The sequence below is a fragment of the Rhineura floridana genome, chromosome 5 (assembly GCF_030035675.1).
Source record: "Rhineura floridana isolate rRhiFlo1 chromosome 5, rRhiFlo1.hap2, whole genome shotgun sequence".
NCBI lineage: Eukaryota > Metazoa > Chordata > Lepidosauria > Squamata > Rhineuridae > Rhineura > Rhineura floridana.
The window spans coordinates 141,585,697-141,600,697 of NC_084484.1; the positions used below are offsets into that span (position 1 = coordinate 141,585,697).

The 15,001-nt window shown below is 41.2% G+C and overlaps 1 protein-coding gene across 1 annotated transcript in view; it reads right to left on the bottom strand.

Annotated features, from left to right (window-relative positions):
• Nucleotides 1–651: 651 nt before the first annotated feature.
• Nucleotides 652–15,001, bottom strand: part of F5 (coagulation factor V) — a 64,504-nt gene continuing 50,154 nt past the window's right edge. Inside the window, exons 18-25 of the mRNA XM_061628296.1 lie at nt 12,319–12,435; nt 11,419–11,490; nt 10,423–10,517; nt 5,694–5,849; nt 4,910–5,054; nt 3,629–3,777; nt 2,176–2,358; nt 652–1,528 (exon numbers count right to left, since the gene is read on the bottom strand). Of these exons, the coding sequence (XP_061484280.1) occupies nt 1,382–1,528; nt 2,176–2,358; nt 3,629–3,777; nt 4,910–5,054; nt 5,694–5,849; nt 10,423–10,517; nt 11,419–11,490; nt 12,319–12,435 (1,064 nt within the window). The 3' untranslated portion in view covers nt 652–1,381. The remainder of the gene's footprint in view (nt 1,529–2,175; nt 2,359–3,628; nt 3,778–4,909; nt 5,055–5,693; nt 5,850–10,422; nt 10,518–11,418; nt 11,491–12,318; nt 12,436–15,001) is intronic.

Genomic DNA, 15,001 nt, shown 5'->3' on the forward strand with positions numbered 1-15,001 from the left:
TTCCCTAGTATAGATCATGTAGCTACCATAGATCACCTTACCGCAGATCTTGCAGCATTTCAATCTAGATTCAGTGAGCAGGTTACAGATTTCCATATACAAGGAAGTTATTAATAATAAAGAAATCACCAAATTTCAAGGTATTTAAGGAATATCTAAGGATTCCTGCATTGAGGCTCAGCATGTCATCCAAACCTGGGATTGTGATTAAGGTCTCTTCTTGTTAAACACAACCTGTACCCATAAGACAAACCTTGGGTATAGGTGGAGAGAACTTAACCACAATTCCAGGTTCAGATGACATGCTAAACCCAGGGAGAACCAAAGCAGTTGCAATCTCCTCCAGTGCATTAGCCATGGTTTGGCTTTGTGTGATATGTGAATGTGGTCACTATGCACAGAAGTGGTTGTATAATTTAGTTCATATTTTGTTTTGTCCTCTTTACACCTCTCTCCCCCTTTAAATGTTTATCCTGTTATCAGCTTCAATGTATAAGGTGGGATTGAGTGACATATTTATTATCAGATGAGCATGAATGTAAATAATGCAGCTTGATAAGATATACAACAGAAGCAAGGAAAATTCTAGCAAGCATTTTTAACTAAGCATCTGTGGATTGCAATTTCAGTAACTGAGGCCACACAAAAATCCTTGGGAGAATTAAGGATATATTTTAATTATATTTGCATATTAAATGTGAATTGGGGATAATAATGCCATGTTTTACGTCCATTTTCAGCTCCAAGAGCTTTTCAAGGCTGAGATTAATTCTACTGGATCCAACTTCTACCTCAGTTTCATGGGAAAAGTAAGATGTGTTCTCAGCAGAAGGGCTCTTCCCTCTGGTGGCAGGGTTTCCCCTCTGGAGGCATCAGAACTGGCAGGGCTGGGTGGAGAGACACTTCTGCCTTATCCAAACTCCCTCCAAGACAGCGGGTCAGGGGTTTGGATTGCTCTGTAAGGTAAAGAGAGGCACCACTGGAATAAGAATTGATGCCTCTGAACCAATAACTGCTGATATTGCTGTTATTTACAAGTTGATCCAATATTTTCTCTACATAACTTCACAAGCAATCTAGCTGCAACAAAAGTATGAAAGCCAGTGATTTGTATTAGGTGGGAAATGCAGAGAGGCAAAGGCAAGAATGTTAATACATTTGTATATTCATAGTGAAAATGGAAAATACAATTTCTTGTCTTATATAATTACATTACTTAAACTGGTATGAAATGCCTTTTTAATTGAATTTTCAAAGCTATTTCCAATCCACATCTGAAAGTGCTTTGGATGCTAAAAAGAGTTGTTTGTTTTTGTTTTCCCTTTTAAAACAGAGCTTAAAAGTTCTGGATTTTTTTATTTGAAAGTATTCTATTCATTCCCTAGAAAGTATCACATCCGAAGAGTTCTATCCGAAGTGCAATACTCTGATTCCATGTTTTAGGAATGACACGAAGGAATCGGGAAAATATGGGTGGGTTGAAGTAGTGCTTGATCTGCCCACCACTGTTAATGTTGCCTGTGAACACCTGCAAACAAACATGAAAGAATGAATGAATAAAAGAGCAGCATGAATGTATGCATGACTTCCTGCAGAAGATCACTGAAAAGGATTGGACAAACTCATATTTCCAAAATAGCACATAATATCTAAGTTCATATGAAGTTCCTTATGGTGTCAGATCATTGGTTGATCTTTTGAGTCCAGTACTATCTACCAATGGCTCTCCAAGTTCTCAGGCAGATATCTTCACAGACCCAAAGTGGTCAGCCAACAGATCTGGTTGCCACAGCCACCAGTCTGTCCACATATCTCTTTTACCTCTGGATTGATAGTGGGGGGGCATCCAATACATATGGAGCCAGAATTTGGCCCTAAGGCCACCAGTTGTTGATTCTTACTGTAAAAACACTGTTCACAGATTGTATTCTAGTGTTTTATTTCACATTACACAAGACATATCTAATGATCACTGGAGGTCCCTATATTGCTTGTAAGAACTCTAAATAATTGACAAAACAAAATGATTAGGAAGTATAGAGTCACTGATTTGCACCTGCGAGATCAAGACCTGGTGAGGGAGAACCTCAATAACACGTGACAGTGGCCAACAGTTTTAGGCTTAGCATGATGTGGTGAAACTAAAATGGTGGGGGGGGAAGGCAGAACTGGTACCTTTTCCATGGAAGTCGAGTCATCCCTGTAAGATTTCCATGCTGAATTATCACCACTGTAATGGATGGAAAATGTCCTCACATACATTTCACTAGACATTGCTTTAGCCCCTTGAGTTATGATGCCTGTTATCTTCTTAGTTTGAAGAAGATCAATCTGTAGCCATTGATGATTGTTGTTGGACTGGAGGATCAACAAGAACAATAATTATATTGTATTGTGCAAATTCACTGATCTAGTGAATATCCAAAACATGCAAATCTTTAATTGTGTTCTGCAGAAGTGCATAGATAGACAACACAGGATGGAGACTCTAAAATGGCCAGGTGTTTAGCTTTCTTCCTGCCATATTTTATTTATTTCTATTTATTAGTTGACCCATAACTTGATAATTTGTGAAATGGCAATAATTCAAAGAAAATAAAACACAGTTACTAAAAGAAAGCAGGAAAATATTAAAAGCTAAATAACCAGCACTTCATTTACAGTACAATCCTATGTATGACTTCTACTCAGAAGTAAGTCCTATTAAGTTGAAAAGGGCATCTTTCAAGGTTAAATGTATATACTAATCCAGGATTGCAGCTCCAGGCATACAGCTGCTGATCCCATATACACTAGAGTAGATCCACTGACTTCAGTTCAAACTACAGAATCTTTTTTTTTTAAATGGAACTCATTTACTTTTCAGCAGCACTAACTTCTGCCTCTTCCCTCTTTTACTGTTAATTGCTTTATACAGTATGCTGTTTTAATATGCTGGTTAGCCTGTAAGACACCCTAAATATTTCACTTCTACTCCACTTTTTCACTGGATTAGTGCAATGCACTTTAAGTGGGGCTGCCCTTGAAGACAACTTGGAAACTTCAACTGGACCAAAATGCAGCAGCCAGATTACTGGGGTTCTCTTTAGAGTTCATATAACCCGTTTCAAAACAGCTGCATTGGTTGCCAGTTTGTTTCTGAACCTAGTTTAAGGTGCTCATGCTAGTGTTTAAAAGCCCTAAACGACTTAGGCCCCAAGTAGCTGAAAAACCACCACCTTTCCTACAGACTCTGTCAGGTGTTGAGATCAACGGGGGGGCCTTTTGGTAGTTCTGCCACCCCTGGAAATTTGGGGGGGTGGCCCAGGAGAGGACATTCTCTGTGGCAGCAGCTACATTGTGGAACTCCCTTCCCGCTGAGGTGCATCTGAGAACTTTGCTGTACAGTTTAAGGTGAATGCTGAAGGTGCACCTCTTTACCCTGGCCTTCGACACCTGATGTATATTTTTAGGACCCACCCTATTTTGGGAGTTTAGATTGTTTTAAAATTGTTTTTGATGTTGTATTTTAAAATGGTTGTAACCCCCCTGGGATCTTTCGGTGAAGGGTGGGTAATTGATGATGATGACGATATTAACAGCAGCAACAGCAACAACAGAGGTTCAGCTTTGTAGTTTTTGTCTTTACCTTTGCTTGCCAGGCATTTGTCCGCCCTTTGAGATTGAGGCGGGCAAGAAATGGCTCCCATGAATTCCACCATGTCTTCTTATAAGAAGAGGCTGTAATCTGTGCATTCTTGATAGTCCCGCTTTCCATTCCCAGTGGCGTAAAGCAATCTACCATGAAACCATGGACACATCCTTGTTAGATCTTCTAAGCAGCAGTATGATTTACATCAGAGATGGGCCTGCTAGATTATGTTGGAGTGCAACTTTCATCATCCCTGACATTTAGCCATGCTTGCTGACTGTTGCAGTCCAACAACATCTAAAGGGCCGGAGACTCCCCCAGCCCTGCTTTACTGGAATAGATAACCACGTTAGGAATCACATTTCTGCTGCAGATTTGATCAAGTAGTTTTTTCCCATTTTCCCCTTCTGTATCTTGGTTGCAAAAAATTCTCTCCACCTACACTGTCACTGTTTCTGACAAGGGAAAAGGGACTGCCACTAGACAGAGTGAGGCAACCACTTCAGGCAACAAGATGTTGGGAGTGGACAGCCTGAAACCCTGGAGAGCTGCTGCCAGTCAGTGTAAATGCTGAGCTAGATAGACCAATGGTCTAGCTCATTGTAAGGTACGGTAGCTTACTACCTAATGACTTGTGCCAACCTTCCTTGGTAAGAGCTTCACATGTCCCCGTGTCTACAACACCCTTCTCCTCCATTTGCTACAAACAGATGCATGCTTCAGACTGATGCTTCATACATGGTGTGGGCAACTGAATGACAGAAGGCAGGCAGGGCCAGTGCAGTGCATTAGAATGTACCTCCCAGCCACATATCATTTCTGAACATGCTCAGTAAGAACTATGGAAGCAGCTGCCCTAACTATGCCCCTATTCACTGCCAGAATTTGCAACTTCAGCAGAAAATATTTTAAAAGGGGGAAATTGCGCACAAATGTTTGTCTGACTTTGATAAACAAGACTGAATCTTATGTAAAATTATTCAGCGTGGTGAAGTTTTGGGCAATGAACCAAGGCATTTTGAAAAAGTTACTTGGAGAGCATAGGATATTAAAAATTAGGTGTTGCAAAATCTGATAATGCATAAAGAAACTGCCAGTTTATGCTACCTCATTAAATTAAAGATACAAAATCCAGAAGGGGCAGATTCAGAGACTGAGATTTAGGAATCTGAACACCTGTCTAACTTGTTTTGAATGTTTTGGCCTTCAGAATGACCATTCCCCCCCCCCAAAAATCAAGTTGATAATAAACAAGTGCTTTGTGATTTCTTATCTTACCCTCTGTTAGACAACCCAGGAGTTCCATACGAAGAGTAGGCCTGTTATAGAACTTGGTTGGATACACCCTAATATACCGAGCAACAATAGGAGGATCAATGTGGTTTTCTTTTATTGTGTGGGCATCTGAATTTCCTTCAAAATGCTATGGAAAACAAAAGGGCTCTGTAAATAATTACTCAATGGTTGCTTATTTTATTGTAAGGATACAATTCCAACTAAGCATCTCACAGATATTTCCTTACATGAATTCTGCCAGTACCTATACAATCGCTCATAATTTAAAAGATGAACCATATTGGCTCAGATCCAATTCTAGTATTGTGTGTAATAACTGGTGGCTCTAGACAGGGATGCGCATCAGAAGATGCACCTCACCAGTTCAATGGGGCCTTGATAAGAACTGCAATATGAATGGGGACGCACATGCAGATGCACATTTATATCCACATTGGCTATGTGCACAGAAATTTGTTTTTATGTGTGTCATGTGTGTTTAGCATTTGTATTTAGGATTCATATACTGTAGACTTAGCATTTGACAGTGCTGTGAGGTAGGTCAGGCTGAGAGACTGTGAATGACCCAAGGTCACCAGTGAGCTTCATGGCTATGTGAGGATTTGAACCCTGGCCTCACAAGGTCTTAGTCCAACAGTCTAAGCACTACACCACACTGGCTCTCTTTATGTCAATTTACATTATTCCTCAAACAAAAAGTGTAATGCCTGCTGCCTATTTATTTGTTCAAGCAGGAAACAAGGACAAAAACAGTAAATATACAGACCTTCTTTGGCCCTTTGTGATTCCCTTTAAAAGCAACCCACTTTCTCCCATCTTTGCTGTAGGCAATAACGTACTCCATTGTATACAAGGAATTCACTAACTGCTTGGCTCCCTGGGTCTGAATACCTGTGATCAGAACTTGACTTTGTAGGTCCACCTATAGAGGAACAAAATAATGGATCCATATAAGTGCAGTTTCATTCTGTAATGGAAGGGTATCATTTTTGTGAGAAAGATTGCCGTGAATTTGGCAGGTACTGGCATGGAAGCCCATGGAATAGGACTGCTTCTGTGTGCATGCTGTGACTGGGCCAGCTTTATAGTCTCAATGGCAATTGCAAAAACAGAACAAAAGGCCAAGGTGAATAAACCAAAGAACTGAGCCTCCAGTATTATAGCCACTTACCTGGGAGTAAGCCCCATTGCACTCAGTTGGACATTATTCTGATTAGACATTTATAGAATTGTGCTGTTCAAATGGTAACACTATGTGTTAAATATACAATCCGATGTAAAATTGGAAGGGTAAAAGTTTAGTTATTATGGCTGACTTTTTAAAGACAATATGGATTAAAAAGCATAGTGTTTGGAGAATGGATAGCAGAGCATTGTTCCTGGGGTTCCATGTACCCACTTTAACCAGCTAACAACTGCCAGACTTATTGATCCCATATAAAAGATGGCAAGATCAAAGGATTCCTTTCCCATTTTCAATATAATTCCTTCTGAGAGAGATGGAATGCCATACAGGGCCCCTCTAGATGTCCTTTTTATTGTGCATTCATGATTATTTGTGCTCATGATGCTATCAGAGCTGTCATACACAATCTTGCTTTCAATACTATTTGCACCTGCAAATGTTTTGGGACAGTCATGCTGCTTCATTTTCAATCAGTGCATACCCTGAAACTTCCTGCTGAAACCCTGTAACTTTTCATGCCACAAATGTTCTGGGTGGGGGGAAGGGGTTTTTTCCACTGTTGTTACATTATAGTGTCTCCATTCAGCAATAATGTTTCAACATTGGAGAAGTATCACAGAACAACTAATAAAGCAGAATATGTGAGGATAGTCCAGTATAAATAAAAAAGCATTCAAGTCCTGGTTGCAAAGGAAGAGTCAGGAGTAAACTTAGAGTTCTTCTTTTTGAATTTGGCACTGTGGCTTTACCTGTCCTGTGTCTGATGTCATATGACATCAGGTGATCAAGAGGTGGGAGTGGTTTGGGACAAATCCTGTTGTGGGGCAAATGGGAAGTCCTGGCAGGCATAATTAGCAGAGCCGGCGCTAGAGAACAGCCAGGTCGGGCCCTAGCTGAGGGCCCCTGGGTCCCAAGGAGCCCCTGAAGGGCCCCTCCTTAGGGTGGGTGGGTAGCGCTCCCTGCCGTGGATCATGAAAGGAAGCTCCCAGGCACCCCCCACACTGCCATGCAGGCCCACAACATCCGCCTGCATGCCCCACCTACTTCTCCCTTGACGTAAACGCTGGTTGCACTGTGGGCACAAGCCTGCCATCATCCAAGATGATGGCCAATGTTACCCTAAAGGGCTGATGCCCCTGCCACCATCTTGGGTGATGGGAGGAATGCATAGCATGCACACATGCCATCAACCAAGATGGCGGCAGAGGCATCAGCCCCTTAGGGAAGCCTCCACCGCCTTCTTGGTTGATGGCAAGCATGCATGCACAGCATGATGAGCATTCACCAAGGGAAAGGTAGGTAGATGGAACATGCATGCGTGTGCCAGTGCCCAGGGCAGGCTGGCACCCAAGGGCCCCAGCATGCCTGGCGCTGGCCCTGCTAATTAGGCCTGCAGGCCAGAGGTTCCCACTGCTGCCAGGAGTGATCAGAGTTACTAAATATTTACTCTGGAGCAGGCCTGCACTACTAGTAGTCTTACAATCTGAATAGAAAACATCAGCCATGTAAGGGAGCTCACTAGGGGATTCAATAAACTACCTGCTTAGGACTGCTAAAAACAAGACTTTTAAAAGTGAGGTGTAATACATGGTTGGGAGACTGCATTAGAAGGTTATGTAGGCGTGCTCTAAAATTAAGGAATTTGAGGGACTTGAAACAAGAAAAATCAGGAGGCTCACACAGGACAAAATAAGTGCCAACACTAGAGAAACATTTGGCACCCATGTGGTTGCACAATGCACTGATATCTTTATATAACTGGACACAACAAAGATCTTCTGACCTACTGAAGGCCATGATGAGCTTTGTAGCACGGGGCAAACAGCATGCAAATCAGAAGCAGTAAACAACATTTTTGTTCAAAGGTCATCTTATCCTTTTTCAGGCCTTCTATGTTCTGGGGGGCTTGTTTTTGTTTTTTCAGTAGTGCTATTATTTACCAGTACAAAAGAAAAAAGCTTTTTCTCTAGACATTCAGGATGCTGACAAGTATCGCAGCAATATTAAGTGATCTTAACTTAAAGCTAGTCGATAAAGTATGGGGAGCACAAAAAGTGAAAAATTGCACTAGCCCAGAGCTTGGAAAAGTTACTTTTTTGAACTATAACTCCCATCAGCCCTATCCAGTGGCCATGCTGGCTGGGGCTGATGGGAGTTGTAGTTTAAAAAAGTAACTTTTCCAAGCTCTGCACTAGCCTCATGCAAGCCCTTCAGTGAGCCTCAAATCTTCCTCTGTATGCCAGTCATGAACTTCAGAATAATAACCACTATATGGGATGATCCCTTTCTTTTTGCCAAAATTAAAATGAAATCTTAGAATTGAGCAGATTACAGGAAGGGATCATAGGGAACACAGGTCAACCCCTATCCCAGACCCAAACAATTTGCAACCCATTGAACTGAATGCATCTCACCAACAATGTATTGGGCCCACCAGGTGCTTGGTAATCCCCAAATTTTTCATTCCTAGGCAGGCAGCTCACATAGGAGGTTTATCAAGAATCTTGTGGGCTGTTATTGGAGATGGAAAGATCTGTCAATTTCAGTTCCCTCAAGTTTCTCATTTTTCTAATCTTAAATTTGGTTCTCCACATTTCAGCAGCAATTTGTGACTTTAAAAAAAAGCTTCATGAAAATTCTTCATTATGTTAATTCAAATTTCTCCTAATAAACACATTTTTGCGTGCAGTTTTGACTAATTTACACCTTTTTGCAAGTAATTGTCCTTAACATAATGCATTTTTATATTATTTTAACTTAATATATTCATTTTTATGCACACTTTCTCCCAATATATGCATTTTTGTAAACATTGTTCAGTTTGAGAACTGCATCCCAAAGTCTTGATGTGTGTGAATTTTGAGGAACGGTTGTGTTTCAGTTCTCATATTGTTTTTGGACATGGAAATTTCATAGATTTAGCTTTAAATACAAACTGGATTGAATTTCTCTCCCATCCCTAGCTGTCATACATGGCTGATTGGCTGTACTCTGTGGCAGGTCGCATGTTGTGCAGGCCTGCCTTAGCCAATCCATCCACAGCACCAGTCTCCTCCAACTAACCTACACACTCTAAATGGCAATGGGCCCATAAGCAGAGGGAACGTACTTTGCAGAGATACGCCTGCAGAGGAACTCACTACAGGTGACTCATGCAAGACTCGCAAACCAAAGAGGCCAATCCAGGGGTCTTTAGGCAATTTGGCCAAACATGGCAATCCATGAGACCCCAACTGAAGGTTATACTGGTGCAACTCCACATCACCCAGTGTCTCATCTCAAATTGTGGCTTCCCTGATACCCTGAAAGAAGGAACGAGGGGTAAAAGCTTTCTAAAACACATAAAGGCAAAAAAATTTTTTTCTGAACTCAGCAGTCTCAAACTGAAGCATATGAATTAAAAAAAATTACAAACATAACAACATAAGAACAGCTCAGCTGGATCAGGCCAAAGGCCCATCATAGACCACCATCCTGTTCTCAGCATGGCCAACCAGATGCCTATCGGAAGCCCAAAAGCAGGGCCTGAAGGCAGTACCACCCCACCCCACTTGTGACTCCCAGGAGCTGGTATTCAGAGGCAGTTGATAGAATGTAGTCATTGACAGCCTTGCCCTCCATGAATATGTCTAATCCTAATGCTGGTGGGATCACCCTGTCTTCTGGGAGTGAACTCTACAGTTTAGCCTTGTGCTGCCTGAAGAAAAAAAAGCACTCTTTTGTTTGTCCTGAATTTTCCAACATTCAGCTTCATTGGCTGGCCCCAAGTTACAGTATTGTGAGAGAGGGAGAAAAACTTCTCTTCATCCACTTTCTCCACACCATGCATAATCTTACACAGAGCAGTGGTCAGAAGGGTGGCATTGCACACATGGCTTCCTGACACCAGGTGTCGCTGCCACTTTCCAAGAGGGAAAGGAGCAAGCCCAGGGAACGCAATGCATTGCAGCAGAGTCAATCCAATGCTGCTCCTGCCACCACCCCTGCATGGCCCTGAGCTCCCTGCACCATTTTTCTGAATTAAAAAGACCCAAATATTGTAGCCTTTCCTTCTCACAGGGGAGTTGCTCCAGCACCTCAGTCATTTTGGTTGTCCTTTTCTGAACCTTTCCCAGCTCTACAATACCCTTTTTGTGGTGATTCAACCAGAACTGTACACAGTAACAAGAAGTTTCATCCATCCATCCTACTCTGGGTCTAATCCAATAATGCTCTTTGCTCCTGGAACTGGATCAGTCAGGCTATTTTAAATCAAGTTACTTTAAATCTATACTCATTTTAAATTTCTGTTTCTGTGATCAGATCATACCTGGATCCAGGGATGTTCATTTTCTTTCTTCCCAATGCTCCAAGCATTGTATTTTCCACCATTGTTTAATCGTGCCAGTTTAGGCTCCCAGTATCCTGGATAGGACCAAAAAGAAGATTTCTTGCAAAAGAAAACTGAAAATCTTTTTCAAAAAGAAAAGAAAAGACTTATTTGCCAGTTTTCAGAAGTTAACAATCATCTCACAAAGCCATTCACAACCACTAAAATACATTAATAACAATCAATAAAAAGACAATTAAAAGTACTGAATTCCATTACATACAGACAAATAAAAACAGACTAAAATAGGATGTAACCAGCATTGGACACATAGTCCATCCATTCTAGCCCAACAAAACAGCTAAGGTCTTTACCATCTTTTTTGCATGCTTGCTTGTATTTTTCATGGAAATAAGAGCTTGAAATGGATTAATTCATTGATGACAAGAATGGACAAGATAGATACTAGGTATTCTCAATTAGCAATTGTCAGTTTATATTTATTTATTTATTATTATTATTTTATTTATTACATTTATACCCCACCTTTCTTTTCATGATAGAAACCCAATAAACAAATTGAGTCAGAATAAACTGCTCTTAGATGCAATCCAGAATATGTTAAAACAAACATGTTATATTCTGTATGTTATATTGCATGCCTACTAATTAATATGTTACCCTTTTCTTCTGTCAATTTTGGCACTAAGAAAGATAATTCATGTCTACCACAATAAAAAAAATGGGTGTTCAGTAAAGCACTAGTACATTGGGTTGTATTCAACTAACTTTACTCAGAGTTGACCCATTGAAATTAATGGATCTAAGTTAGTAATATGACCATTAATTTCAGTGGGTCCACTCTGAGCAAAAGTTAAATGCAACCTATTGTGTAGTGGGTACAGAGCTAGAGGCTAGAATTTAAACTAATTACTTGTGAAGTGGCAAGTTATCTTCAGCATGTCTTAAATTTCTTCGCTTTGAAATTCAACTTACCCATGTGACCGGAAGCATGGATTTGTGAGTCTTTTATAATGCCAGTTGCTAGACCCATGGGTAACTTGCATTCTGTAGAAAGGGATTAGGGATGAATGAGAAATTCAATTCAGTTTGCATTTAAAACAAAATTGACTGAATTCACACTTTCTGAAACGATATGAGCACCGAAACACAGTCATCCTTTGAAATTCACACTTATCTGAATTTTGTGATGCACTTCTCCAACCAAGCAATGTTTACAAAAATGCATATATTATGGGGAAAGTGTGCACAAAATGAATATACAGATACAAGTACATACAAAAATGTATTATAATAGGATAAATTGCCACCAAAAATGCATACATTACTCAAAGCTGCCTACAAAAATGTATTTTTAGGAGATATTTGCACTAAAATGCTGAAGAATTTTCATGAGGATTTTTTTTGAAAAAGTTCATAAATTGCTGCAGAAATGTGGGGAGCCGAATTTAAGATTAGAAAAATGAAAAACTGGGAAAACTAAAATTGACAGACCATTCTATCCCTAAAAGGGATCAGGCATATTATTAGCCACACCTAAATTATGGTGGTAGACAGAGCAATCCTGTTCCCTAAGTACAACCAGGGATGGGGTGGGTGGGACACACCACTGCTACATCAGTAGAACAGCTGCTGATTCCTGTGTGCAGTCACTATGGAAGGGGAGGAAAAAATACACAGCCAGATTTTTTTTTAAAGTATAAAAATGGCAGACGGCTATGTCGGTGATGATGCCTATACACTCCCCAATGAACATGGAACAGCTTGCAGTCCCAGCACACAATCTTGCATGACAACAGTGCTTCCCAATCCCAATCATGCAATTATTCTTATATGTCTTTTTTTGTGAGGTTCAATGTAGTTAAACTCTGTTACCTGCATCAATAACAGTAAAGGAGGCCTGCATTCCTGCTTCCCGATATTCACCAACTTCTGTTGTTAAAAGCCACACACCAGCTTTTGATGGTTTCATTTCAACAGTGCTGAATGAACCTTAAAAGCAAAAAGAAACACATTTCTGCCAGACATGTTTAAACTGCAGATTGATGTGATGTCAGGCTTTTGATATCAGGTAGAAATTTTTTGATGGAGCAAAATGCTGGTTAACGAGAAGATCAAGTCACTGTGCAAAAGAGGTGATGTTATTGCCACCAAGAGAGTCTGTTATGAACATGTACTTAACATCTTTAGGAGCACTTGCTTCTCAGCATCTGACAAGTCATCTCAAACATTAATGAAAATTTATCTCCATTTTTACTGCTGTCGTTGCTACTACTACATCATCAGTGCACATGACAATTTCTGGTGTTCCATGTGGAGTGGGGGGGACCAGACAGGGCCCTACGCTCTATGAGCTTACCATCCAAAACAGAACAGCAGTATGCTTCCAATCACCAGTTACTGGAAACTGCAGGAGGAGTCCTGCTTGTGGGTTTCCCATTAAGAACATAAGAACATAAGAAGAGCCTGCTGGATTAGGCCAGTGGCCCATCTAGTCCAGCATCCTGTTCTCACAGTGGCCGAGCAGGTGCCTGGGGGAAGCCCTCAAGCAGGACCCGAGTGCAAGAACACTCTCCCCTCCTGAGGCTTCCAGCAATTGGTTTTCAGAAGCATGCTGCCTCTGACTAGGGTGGCAGAGCACAGCCATCATGGCTAGTAGCCATTGATAGCCCTGTCCTCCATGAATTTGTCTAATCTTCTTTTATAGCCATCCAAACTGGTGGCCATTACTGCACCTTGTGGGAGCAAATTCCATAGTTTAACTATGCGCTGAGTAAAGAAGTACTTCCTTTTGTCTGTCCTGAATCTTCCAACATTCAGCTTCTTTGAATGTCCACGAGTTCTAGTATTATGAGAGAGGGAACTTTTCTCTATCCACTTTCTCAATGCCATGCATAATTTTATACACTTCTATCATGTCTCCTCTGACCCGCCTTTTCTCTAAACTAAAAAGCCCCAAATGCTGCAACCTTTCCTCATAAGGGAGTCGCTCCATCCCCCTGATCATTCTGGTTGCCCTCCTCTGAACCTTTTCCAACTCTATAATATCCTTTTTGAAATGAGGCGACCAGAACTGTACACAGTATTCCAAATGCGGCAGCACCACAGATTTATACAACGGCATTATGATATCGGCTGTTTTATTTTCAATACCTTTCCTAATTATCCCTAGCATGGAATTTGCCTTTTTCACAGCTGCCGCACACTGGGTCGACGTTTTCATCGTGCTGTCCACTACAACCCTGAGGTCTCTCTCCTGGTCGGTCACCGCCGGTTCAGACCCCATGAGCATATATGTGAAATTAAGATTTTTTGCTCCAATATGCATAATTTTACACTTGTTTATATTGAATTGCATTTGCCATTTTTCTGCCCATTCACTCAGTTTGGAGAGGTCTTTTTGGAGCTCTTCGCAATCCCTTTTTGTTTTAACAACCCTGAACAATTCAGTGTCGTCAGCAAACTTGGCCGCTTCACTGCTCACTCCTAATTCTAGGTCATTAATGAACAAGTTGAAAAGTACAGGTCCCAATACCGATCCTTGAGGGACTCCACTTTCTACAGCCCTCCAATGGGAGAACTGCCCATTTATTCCTACTCTCTGCTTTCTGCTTCTTAACCAATTCCTTATCCACAAGAGGACCTCTCCTCTTATTCCATGACTGCTAAGCTTCCTCAGAAGTCTTTGGTGAGGTACCTTGTCAAACGCTTTTTGAAAGTCTAAGTACACTATGTCCATTGGATCACCTCTATCTATATGCTTGTTGACACTCTCAAAGGATTCTAATAGGTTACTGAGACAGGACTTTCCCTTGCAGAAGCCATGCTGGCTCTGCTTCAGCAAGGCTTGTTCTTCTATGTGCTTAGTTAATCTAGCTTTAATCATACTTTCTACCAGTTTTCCAGGGACAGAAGTTAAGCTAACTGGCCTGTAATTTCTGGGATCCCCCCTGGATCCCTTTTTGAAGATTGGCGTTACATTTGCCACTTTCCAGTCCTCAGGCACGGAGGAGGACCTGAGGGACAAGTTACATATTTTAGTTAGCAGATCAGCAATTTCACATTTGAGTTCTTTGAGAACTCTCGGGTGGATGCCATCCGGGCCTGGTGATCTGTCAGTTTTTATATTGTCCATTAAGCCTAGAATTTCCTCTCTCGTTACCACTATTTGTCTCAGTTCCTCCGAATCCCTTCCTGCAAATGTTAGTTCAGGTTCAGGGATCTGCCCTATATCTTCCACTGTGAAGACAGATGCAAAGAATTCATTTAGCTTCTCTGCAACCTCCTTATCATTCTTTAGTACACCTTTCCTCCCTTATCATCCAAGGGTCCAATCGCCTCCCATTGGCAGCTGGTTGGCCACTGTGAATACAGGATGCAAAACTAGATGGGCCTTTGGCTCTTATGTTTTTCGCAGGGCTGTGAATCTGCAGCCCATGGGCCAAATTTGAACCTCCATTTTTCTCCAGCCATGCCCCCACCCTTCCCACACCTGATGTCGTATATTCCTTTGCTCACTTGTTTTGATTTCAAACCATGCGAGCAATGGAAGTGTTTT